The sequence below is a fragment of the Agelaius phoeniceus genome, chromosome 3 (genome assembly GCF_051311805.1).
Source record: "Agelaius phoeniceus isolate bAgePho1 chromosome 3, bAgePho1.hap1, whole genome shotgun sequence".
Lineage (NCBI taxonomy): Eukaryota > Metazoa > Chordata > Aves > Passeriformes > Icteridae > Agelaius > Agelaius phoeniceus.
The window spans coordinates 36,000,491-36,012,790 of NC_135267.1; the positions used below are offsets into that span (position 1 = coordinate 36,000,491).

At 40.3% G+C, this 12,300-nt stretch overlaps 1 protein-coding gene across 3 annotated transcripts in view; it reads right to left on the reverse strand.

Annotated features, from left to right (window-relative positions):
* Positions 1-11,837, reverse strand: part of MBOAT2 (membrane bound glycerophospholipid O-acyltransferase 2) — a 93,164-nt gene extending 81,327 nt beyond the window's left edge. For 2 of the 3 annotated variants that reach the window (XM_077175058.1, XM_077175056.1), the window contains exon 1: positions 11,654-11,837. Coding sequence is in view for 1 of the 3 variants with exons in the window: in XM_077175056.1 (XP_077031171.1) it covers positions 11,654-11,725 (72 nt within the window). In the remaining 2 variants the exon portion in view is untranslated. Of the gene's footprint in view, positions 1-11,271; positions 11,398-11,653 lie in introns of those variants that run through there. The other variant, XM_054630500.2, reaches the window with a different exon arrangement.
* Positions 11,838-12,300: the final 463 nt, after the last annotated feature.

Here is a 12,300-nt window from a genome sequence, read left to right on the forward strand (position 1 = left end):
AGGGAATTTTATTGATACAGATAATTCCTAACTGGATGGCACAAGTTAATCATACAGGCCCACACTGTACAGCCTACTAACAATCCACTGAAAAGCAGCAACACAATGGCACAGTTTTGCTTACCAACTATAGTAAGGTACTGAGAGATACCCAAAGAACAACATTTACAACAAAGCACCTCACAAGAGAAACAGTGGTTGAGCAGGTGAAGCACCAAAGATGACCCAGGAATGTTGCATTTTACTCTTTCTGCCAACAACCCACACAAACTCTTGGCAAGTTGCCTTGTCTTGGTGCATCTCTATTTTCTCATTTTTAACAAATTTTCTCCAATAAGAAGAAAAACAAGTATTCAAATCTTTAAAATGCAGTGAATGCCTGTGGCCTCACTACAACACTTTGGATAAATTAAAGCTGATGTGAGGGTTGTGTTTGGGGGGTTGTGTTTTTCTGTGGATTTTTGTCTGTTCGTTCTTTAGTGCATTTTTTCTAAGTTATTCCTGAAGAAAAATAAGAAGACACTTCTGTTCTTATTGCTGATGAATTAGGCTTTGAAAAAAGACTACCCAGACAGAAGCAGGAGCACTGAAGCCTACCTACCTTCAATCATGTGCAGAGCCTAAACTAACAAGATGCAAGATGCTTTACAGACAGTAGTCAAGAACCTGTGGATACAGCAATTCTGCAGATAGAGATTCAGGAGTACCCCTCTTAGCCACACCATGGTACATTTCCCCCCTGGAATTCAGTTTTTCTGAGGTGCAAGATAGCAGCATTACTTGTTTCCCTCTACAGTAATTTTTGGCCCTCCCTTCTGCCACAGCCAAAGTGATGACCTATGCTTCCTCCTGTATCTGACAGTGCCGCTGAGCAAGGTGGACTAAAGCAGCATTCCTCTTCTCCAGCCTTTAGCCCTTCTTTTCAATATCTATGGCTATTAGAGAAAAAATACTTTTTAGGAAAAGAAATAGAATATGAACTACAAAACCACTTGAAAATGAGTTCTTGCAAGAGCTAAGAGATCAAGACAGAATAATGCACATACACCTTATGAAGACCTTAAAACCGAGGCTTTGGTGTTTTTTCTAAATCTGTAGGGTCACTTTAGCAGTAACATTTTAAACACAAACCTCTTCAAGCATGATGTTTGTTGACACATACTTGTCAAAAATTGCCAAACCTTACCACAATTAATGAAGCATCAGTTCTGCCTTGTTCCTTAAACATCATTATTTTCTTGTTCCTGCTCCAAGTTAAGTCAAAACTATCTCCCTTTCCCACAAAAACAATGAGCTGAGGAATGAAAAACATCTACAAGAGTTCACAAAAAGCTGCTCATAACATACAGGGGAGTTAATGTTTCTCCACAGCAACCAGACAGCAGCATGGATGGATATTCTTCTGTCCAATTTCTAACCTTCTTCAAGTATAAAAACAACTTGTACAATTATCCAATAATTGCTTAATGCCAGACAGCTAAGAACTGAAAAGTGAGCATGACTTACTTGAAACCCATGTCAATTTTCCAACTACTGCCTCAAAGTTGCTGCATTAGTTATTACAGGGGGAAAAAAAGGAAATAACATTTTTCACACTAAAGCTGAAAAAAGTCATTCCATTACAAGGTTCAAAAATCAAACCACTTGGTAATTTTCTTCAATTTATCGGGAAATGTCAGCAAGATGAGTTCAGAGATACTGGCAAGGGTATTTGATAAAGTTGACAGATACTTAAGAGTAGTTCAGAGAACCCTTCTTCTCTGAATGATAAGAAACAAGATTCCTCTTTCAACTGAAAGCATCATACATCATACATCAGCAAAAAAGCTTTCAAACGTATTTTTTATTCAATTAATACTCTGCCTTACATGATGAAAATATAACTAATTAACACTCCTGCTGTGAAGACTCAACCTTGCTTCATGGGTGAAATGTGAAGAAATGGAGAATAAGCAGCAGCGATTATTTTGAAATCATACCAGCATGGGAGATGTTTGTATTAAGGCACAATGCTCTTTGTAGCAAAGACTGTATTACTGAATGTTTATACAGTATCCAGTGTGAAGGGACACTTACTCAGATGAAAACTCCAAGCACAGCCCTCTAGTATCAGCCACTTCCTTGAAGTGCATGCTCTAACCATTTGTGTTAGTCAGCATCAACATCACTAGCAAATGCTTTTTAATACTGGACACATACACTTCATCTTCCCATTAATTTGTTGGCAGATGAAAGGACTTAACATAAGATCCTGAACATTTTCTTTCCAAGTTGGTTTCATTCCAAAAGATCAAATCCAGTTATGACACAGGTTAGCAATAGTAGTTCTATTTCCAGTATTAACTCCCAGTTTGCAATTTTAAAGTATGCAAGACAGAGAGCAAAGCACATCACAAACAACATGATGGAGGCAGTAGTAATCTGGTTTGTGCAATAAATGAGCATCAAATCCAATAAGCCTATTCAAAGAAGGCTTACTTAATCATTACTCAGAATTACTCCAAAATAAACTGTATGACTAAAGATGTAAAATGAAACATCAATGTACATTTTATGGTGAGAACAACCAAAACTAATTCATTAAGGATAGGAAGATATTGGCTGAAGGGTGTTGTCTCTGATAGGCGCTTAAGAATTCACCATTACAGATCACAAGTTGTCAAAAAAAGCTATTTATTCATGGGAATACCCAAAATCTAGGATGCAAGTTTGATTCAAAGGTGAAATCAGACTAAGAATGCTGGCTTGGGTGTTTTTGTTTGTGTGTTTTGTTTTCTTCTCTCTTCAGAAACAATAAGGACCTAAACCACTTGCTTCTGTTGAGCAAAAACTGGTTTGGCCAGTTAAGGATTGCAGATCTCAGACTACCAAGGAAAAAGAGTTTACACCATCAGAACATCACAGCCTGGCATTATGTTGGCAAAACACAGCCCCAAACAAGGACCAGCTCAGTTACTGTGCTTTTAAAATCATGGCTTTTTATCACACACTCACAGTGCACATGCACATAATGAGATGAACTCAAAATCTCTACTCTGTCACATGTATCAGCAGTACACTGACAACAAAATCAGCTGGAAAATAACACAATTTGAAATATTAGAAAGCTTGCATTCTTCATTAAAGTGCTGGACACTTTCAGAGGATATCTTTGCTAATCAAATGTGTGAGTGAAACTTTACAACAGGGTATTTATCCCATCATGATCATACATACTCATTACAGTGTACTTCCTAGCTAATACATAAACATCATTTTTCCTTGAACTAATTTGCATGCATCTGTCTCCTATTGGAAGCCCTTTTAAGGTCCTAGAAGGTTGTCCAAGGGGGTCTCTGGTGGTCATACTCAATGAGTGCCCCAGTATTACAGGTGACCTTTCCTTGAACTTTTTTTGGGAATGAGCTGTTACTTCTTGAGCTAGAGGTTTGTCAAAAAACCCACTATATTCCTCATTATCTGTTTATCCAATAGTTCCAGCTATGTTTATCATCCTGTGTGCATACTTTTACATTCTTTTATTCTTTTGTTGCTAGTTAATCTTTAAGCTCCATCTAGCAATTCCAGGGGAACTGAAAATGTCTATTCTCTGTCATATATAAATACAGGATATTCAAATGTGTATTTGAATGACAAGCTTTTATTTGAAATCCCAGAGAACCACTACATTGTCTGAAATTTGACAAAAACTTCACAAGCTACTCACTTTCCTAGGCATTTAAAAATAAAGCAAAATAACCAACATCTATGGAGGTATCTTTCTCAAATGCAACCAGAAACTGACATTTTCTCAATTAAGATCTTACTTCACTACAATTATATTCTCCTGGTATGTGAAAAACCGAAATACATCTTAAAATAAGCAATAGTAATTTTCAATTAGCAAGTAGAACAAATATTCCCCATCTTTAAAATGCCAGCTTCTCAGTGCTCTCTGTGGGAAGGAAAAAAATAGGAGAGGGCTTCATTACACTCTCCCTTGAAGGAAGTACTATCCAACACAGTCTCTATTCCTCCATGTCTATTATCTTCCTGCTTTTCCCAGTTCAGGAATCATTCCCATGAGATCAGCCAAGCCTCATCTCCAAGCACCACAACAGCAGCCCTTTAAACATCTACAGCATGCAGCAATCCACACAAGCAATGGACACTACTTTGAGATGTTACATCTTTTCAAATTAATCCAGTTTTTAATAATACTTTAGCAAAATTTAGAATTATACTTCTATATTAAAATATTTTATCTGACCTCTTACATTCAATTCCATTACAGAAAATGATTTGCTAATGTATGCTACAAGTAGACCTTCTACAAACCTCAGCCATTACTGAACTTCTAAAATTCTGCAGATTTGTGATGACCTCAAACTCCTTCTAGCTTTTCCACCATGAAGAATAAAACCCAATTCATTTTAATCTGGGCCTTCAGTCCAATTTTTCAATGCTTAGTCAATTGAATAATTGGGGTTTTATATATATGTGTGTGTATTTACATATATATGTAAGATTGAGAAGAAGCAGTAGAATCAAGAACATTACTCAGCCAAAAGGCAGGTCAGAAGGGTTAAGAATTACCTGTACAGGTCACATTACTATATAGACTCTACCACTGCAGTAATACAACCAGGATGCTCAAAAGCCACATTTCAGAATAAGTACACCTTCTACAGCTTAGGTCACTTTAACTGAAAATAGAAGAAAATGCCAAAATCCCAACTACAGAAAATTTATACTATAGTCAAACCAAAGCAGCTTCTTCACCTTTGGATATATTATTCTAGAATAAAAAGCAGAGCTATGGAAGTTTTTCTTTGCAAAAGATGGCTCAGTTATCAGAATGATCACTTAAAACAAGCAGGCATAATGAGGACTTCTCTAAATTTGCAGAGAAATTTAAATTCTCAAACAGATCTGTTCACTTCAGTGCTAAAAGACTAGCAATGCTGATTCAACTGACATTGAATTTAAAATACTTCCCAAAGGAAAGAAGGAAAATAAAATATCCATACTGAAGAGCTACATTAACTTTCTTGGTAACAAAAATACTGTGAAGATGCACACATCAAGCAAACAGGTTTTCACTTGGCTACGTGTAGTTGTTCTCACTTTCCAGGAGAAAATACAACTCCAGTCTAGACTCCCTAGTTCAAGGGGAACAAGGAAAAAGAAATGAGCACATTACTCAGGAAAAGTGTGCACATTAGTCAAAATAATAAATGTGAAGAAAGTATTCTGTAATCAAGTCTGCAAAGGATGTATCACAGTGCTTCGTTAGGTCAACACAGGAACAGGTAAACAAGAATGAAAAGTCAACAAATGTCAGGATCACCGAATGATAAAGATGACTCATCTATTTCAGTTTTATTTCTTTTTCAAAACTCCTGCTTAAAGTCAGCATAGTACTCAAGAAAAGGCCCACAGAGAAAAAAGATCTAATAGCTGTGGTACAAGAGATTAACAGCAGAAACCCTTCAGAAACAGAAAGCAACACAGTGGTAACCATGCACTCCATAAAAAGTGACTCTTGTTACCTTCCTTATGCCTTAATCTTTTTTTTTTTCTTTATTAGACTGCTCTTTGAGCACTCCACTATTTCTTTTCAACAAATCCCAGAACTGCAGTATTTTCATAGCAACTCCTGTACCCCATTTTGGATTCAGAAATGGGTTGTACTGTCTGTCATGAGCACAGATACATGTTCACACACAGCCTCAATGACTTGCATAAGGATGTGAAAAGAATGTGACAAAACAAAGCAGGTGACTATAAACTGTTCAGGTAAAGAATATTTAGTGTCAATGTTTACTGTAGAAACCTTAGGTGTAACTACATTTGACTTTTTCCACTACTTTACAAAAAACTGAAGAAAACAGACCCTATGAAAGCATGTGGGAGAGCAAAATTCACTGCTGCTTCTGTAAATATTAAAGAATTAAAGCAGCTTGGTAATTTATATTCACGAACCTGAATAACAAGGATTTATTTTCTTCTTGCACTAAACCAATCACTATCACTATATAAATGGCCCATCTTTTCTAACACTGTAACCCAGTGTTTGTTTTCCTTTCCAACTCTGCTCATGACAGGTTTCACCTCTTCCTTCAAGATAGGCACTGTCTCTTGTCAATTTTTCCTCTTATCCCAACCATTTCATCCTTCTCTTTGTATTTTTCATTGCAGAGTTAACTCTCTACCTAATGTTTGTTAAGTAAGTCAACACCTAACCACTAATAGTAAAACCTGGGAAAGGTGACACTGTTCAGGACACTCCTGATGATACATTCCCTCCCTTCCAAGAGTTCAAATGGAAGTTAAGAAACCATGAAAAACCTGGATAGCAAATCCAAACAATTCAAAACATCACTGAGAACAGCACATACAGAATGAAGAACAGAACTTTATTTCCACCTTTTTTTCACCCACTACAGTCTCCATCTATCATCAGATAAGATCATGTTTTGCCATCCACCCTTCATTCTCCTGACTGCTGCTAGCAGCACATAAGGAAAATACCAGGCAAAGTAGGGGCACAATTTCCTTATCCCTACCACTCCCTTGCCTTCAGTGTTTGCATTTTACACACCCTTGAATGCTAATTTTACTCACAGCTGTTCCTTATAAATTTCCTGGGTCATATCTGAAAAATCAGTAACAAGCTGCTCTGGGTTCCACAACCAGACCCTTAGACAGGGGTCTAAGAATCCATGTTGAAAGAAGAAAACTTGGGACACTCTTCACTTTATTCATTTTTCTAGTTTGATAATGCTTCAGTCAAATGTTAGGCCATCTAAATTCTGGACAGTTATACAGGACAAACATTTTGATATCCATTCCATGTTTAAACAAAAAGGTTTTTATCAGACTAAAACATTTCAGCCCTCAGGAGGCTAATTTATGTTGCCTTGGCAGAAAACAAAGAATTATCATCATCTAAAATGATAAGACAGAAGACATCACTAATGCTCAAAATTTTGTGAAATAACAGATCTAACTAGGAGACATACTCAGATACACCCTGCAGGCAAATCAAACACATTATGCTTCTCAGCAAAATTCCCTATCCCACCTCCAAGACTTGCCTTTTCTCCAAACTACAGCTGTGTTCACCTCCAAGACATCAAAATAAAGAAGGAAAAATTGCTTTCTTACATGATATGCATGTAAGAAACAAATATTTCATAGATATATACAAGGAAAAAAAATTCCTGTCCACTCTCCTTGAGGGCTTAAAGGTGAAACACGAAACACAGGCTCAACATACACCAGTGCTTTTATGTGGAAGCAAGTATGTTAAGGGCATGATGAAAGCAACTTGGATAACAGTCTGCACAAGGAAGCGTATGCAGAAAATTATGTACAGGTACAGCAAGCTGGCTTATGATCACTAAATGAAGGAAGTTTGTGTGGCTTATGACCACTAAATGAAGGAAGTTTGTGTGGCTTATGATCACTAAATGAAGGAAGTTTGTGTGGCTTATGATCACTAAATGAAGGAAGTTTGTGTGGCTTATGCAATCCATGTTTAGGAAGACTTGGATTTTTATGTCTATTCTTAATGAAAAAAGTCAGTTTAGATCCTTTGAAGATTGATGGCACCCACGTAGAAAATTGTATTTATTCTACATAAATGAGCAAACTTTAACAAATAAAAGCTAAGACTAGGATTGGGGAAAAAAAACAAACAAACCAAAAACCAAGAAAAGTGTGGAAATAGCACAGAACGTTTTTTCTTCTGTTGAAAATATTTTTACATCCTGGAGTTTAAGTCAAGTGCATAATCATAAGCATGACATTTTCTTCTGTCCACAAATCTTCACACATCTATACTGTTAGTAGATGAAGCCACATTCTTCCTTTTCTTATGTAGAAGATAATCACTGAAGTTCAGACCCTATTTCAGGATCTCAAGATCAATCTTTTAGACAACTCATATAAAAAGTTGATGTTCACATATTGTTGTAGTCAGTCTCCTATCTCCCCTGTTCAAGTCTTTCTCTACTACAAATTACCAATTCCTACAAGAAATGAAGGGCAGAAATAACCCCTACAATTTCTGTACATTTTCAGTAAAAAAATTTTGCTCCCTCTGGTGGAAGCAGTGAAAGCAATGATTATTCTCTGAACTCCCCTAACCCCACAGTGACCAAAAGGTCAAAAAGAAAGCTTTGCTCTCCTAGAATCATTGTCAAAGCAAATTTAAATCTTTCCAGTTTAATGACAGGAAAGGTGACACATCAAGAGAAGTCATTTATCAATAGAAAATCAGCAAGGTAGTGATAGAATTGGAAACAGACCAAAGTCCAACACATTATTTGTCGGGCTTCACCTTAGAGAAAGAAGAAAGAAGCAGAGGCATAAATATTACACAAGAACAGACAGGAAAAATATAAAGCTAGGTGACAGATGTAACTACAATAAAATAATTCAAATTGCAACCTCAATGCATTAGGCAACATGTGATACTCTTGCAGCCAAGTTTTTATGGTAAACCTTCCTATACTTCTCTTGGGAAGTAGTCCAGGTTGGGAAGGACATGGCTACTTTTCTTCCTTCTGTCCCCTGAGAAGGCACAAGGACTATCAAGTACATTAATATTTATTCACTCATTCATTAACTTTAAGGACCTAATGTGCCACAGCTGTTGACAGAATGCTTCCTTTCCTGAGCAGCCAATTTACGTTCTCCAAGATGTGAAAAGAAACAGTTTTTACCAGGCTTTTCACTCCCAAGCAGTGATTTTTTTTTTTTCCTACTACAAAATACAAGAAGAAAGGTATGTTTGTTCTAGGTTCTTGCTGATACCAAGCATCTTCCCTTTCATCAAATGACTGAAAATAACAACAGAAAAACTGGCCCAAGAAGCCTATAAAGAACAGATTAACTTTTCCAAGTAGCCCTTTAGGTTAACTTGGTGCAAGACAAAACGAGAGCCAAAGCACCGAGTTAACTGCACAATACCTTGTTGGGAGGCACACACAGAAGAAGAAAACAAGTTCTTCTCCATTCCTTTAGCTACCCAGTACTCTAGTTCCAAGAAAAAATGTCCAGCAAGTTGTTAGAGCAACAAAGCTTTTCTTTTGCCATGCAGCTGGGCACATGGAGAAGACTGCTGTGTCAAATGGCTCTGATGGAGCTCACCCTTCATATTTTGCACTGACCTCCAACTAGCCAATAACCAACACCATTCTCAAACCTCTGTCTCTAGTTCTGCCAAGCATTAAGTACAAAAGTAATCAATTTCTCTCACACAGATGTGGATCTGATTGATTAATCTTAAAGATAGCAACTTCACCTTGAACTTAATTTCTACTTCTATGCACTGCCAAATAGGGAAGGCTCTCCATTCATTTCCTTAAGAACCAGAGAGTAAGGCAACACGGACACATGCTACCTCAATTTGTCTTCCAAGAGTTATACGCCTTAGCAGGATAACTAGATAGTAATAGCTTAAATCTAAATCACAATTTAAGCAACATTTTGGAGAAAGATTAGTATCTGCTTGTGGTCAAAACTGAAACTGAATGGAGAAAAAACCCCCTACTGATCTCCAGCAGTTGAGTGCTGGTATTATACCAGAGTGCCTATTTCAAGCAGCTGCTATAATGGTATGACTGTAGTCATAGTACGCATTTGGAGCAAGTAGTAGAAACAATGTACTAACCAAAAACCTTCATTCTTCTATTATTTTTTCAAAGCAGTGCTACATTTTCATTCTGAATATGCTTATAGTATCACCAAATGTCAAGCATAATCCCTGAGCAAACATATCAGAGTATCAGAACTTCCTTTTTCTTCCCTGACCTCGTTATCTTCCTTCACTCCCTTTGATTTGATTACACTGAACACAATTCACATTCCTTCTGTATTACAAACTTACTATCAAGATAGAATCTTGAGCTGAGGTTGCAAAAAACTGCTTTTTTTAAACAAGTTTTTTATAGATATGTTCTCCTCAGTGCAGCAAAATTTTGAAGCTCTTCAGTTCCTACTCCAGTCACAATCAGTGCTCTTCATACACAACTGGACCTATATTATGTACAGTCTGAAAACAATGTATGTCTGACTTCCAACTGCTTATAACAAACTTTCTAAACTAGCCACCCTCCAATGTGACTACTCTCAAAAGCACCAACAGAGCTCAAAGTGCAATTCATAAAAACTTCTTGGCTCTACAGGAGCATCTGTTGCAAAACATTCAATACAGGGAAGTTTTCCAGGCTTTGATAAAAAGTAACTTCGTTAGCATCAAAATGTTGTACCACAATTTAAAAACAACTTTGGCAGTAGTCACACCATGTCATAAACAATTAAATTTATGACTATAAATTTACTACTGTGAGTATAAAATTATACACCACCGACATCATGCCATATAGAGACTGTCAACTCTGACGTGTTTTACACTATCCTGTAGAAGCTGCACATTTTATGGAAATAACCACATGGCAATTGGCAAGAGCAGCTCACCACCTGCAGGTAGGAGGCACCAAGCCACGAGGTGCCATCGATCCCAGCCACAGGTATCATTGCAAGGGGTGCACAGTATCCATTCCATCCCAGCAAGCTCAATTTCAACTTGCCTGTTTTACCAGTTTTCTAGAAGGTACTTTTTCATGTATATCCTTAACCATCCTTCCATTCAAACAAGTGGCTGGGGAATGGGGGAAGAAAAAAGAAGAATGTGTAACTCAGTCACTTCCAAAATACTTTCACTAAGCATGCTCCTTCCTCTGTATTTCATTTCCAGTTACTTCTCTCACTCATCAGGTGTATTTTGTAAAAACAAGCCATCAAAGTCTCCCTCTTCTGAAGCACAGACTGTTTTCCTTGATGTGTTTCACTCATATGTACATGAATGAAGCATTAAACAAAAATAAAAATTCCTCACATGAAATTTCTTGGTTCTACAAAATTGATATGTATTTATGTATTCCTAAATATATAAATATTCTGTAGATTTCTGAGGTCTAGACCACTTCCCCCATAAACAAACATTCTGGTCCAGCTTCAGTGATTAAACTAGGCAAACCTCAGTTTCCCAATCTTATCTTGTAATCTTCTGATATTTTGTGAAGACACCGGGATTAACAGCCTTCAGGAATTTTTATATCACTTGGACAATAGATACCACAGAAACGCTCTGCCTAGAAGCACATAGGAATTCCCAGCAGCATTGTGTGCGGCGCACATTATTTAACACCGCGTGTAAACCCCCCTGGCAGGCGCATCCAGGCGCAGCGCGCTGCTTTGCATTTGCAATTATTTCCCAACCTTTGCATCCCTTGAACCGATCCCGGCCCCACTCCCAGCTGCGGATCCACATCTGGCCGGCTGACGATGCCAACAAGTTGGGGCGAGGCAGGGCCGGGCAGGGCAGGGTTGGATGCGGGCGGGATGCTGGACCAGCCGGGGCGGGCGCACCTGCCCGCGAAGCGCGGCCGCCGCCCCGGCGCCCCCCCGCCCGCGGGTGCGGAGAGGAGCCGCGGCCGCCCCGCGCTCCGGGCGCCGCCCGCCCCGGCCCGGCCCCGCCGACGGATGGAGGGGCCGCGGGGGGCCGGGGCGGGGCGGCACGGCGCGGAGCGGGGGCGCGGTGCGGTCCCTCCCCGGCGAGCCCGCGCGAGCGGCGGCGGGGCGGGCGCCTCCCCATCCTCACCTGGTCGACGGGCAGGCGCACGGCGTTGCTGAGGGGCTGCAGCAGAGTGGAGCCCGTGGTGCTGGTGGCCATGGCGAGGCCGGGGCGCCGCTCCCCACCCGGGCTCCCGCGGCGGCGGCAACAACAGCGGCGCGAACGGCCCCAGCCCCGCACGGCGCCGTGACAACAAGGGGCGGGCGCGGCTCCGCCGATGACTGGCAGCGCTGGCGGCCAATCGCTGCGCTGCTCCGCCGCGGAGTGACGGGCGGGCTCGCCCAATCCCCGCCCCCCAGCGGGCTGGGCGGGACGAGGCGGTGCCGCGGCCGCCGCTCCGCGCTGAGAGTGGGAGGGACCTGCGCGCACCGCGCAGGTACCGCGCAGGGCCCGGTGCTGTCTCACCCGGTCCCAGCCTGTATTAGGGGACATTCTTCGCAGGACGAGCTATTAGACATTGGAATGGGCTGCCCAGGGCGGTGGTGGAGTCGCCGTCCCTGGCGGTGTTTAAGGAAAGACCGCTCAGTGCTGGTCTAGTTCACTTAGTGGCGTTCGCTCGTAGGCTGGACCCGATGGTCTCAGAGTCTCTTCCTGCCTGACTCTGTGATTCCCAGCGCTGACCTGCGCCTAGGTGTGCGGGGTGAGCGCTGAGGGCGCGGGTGGGTGAACGATGC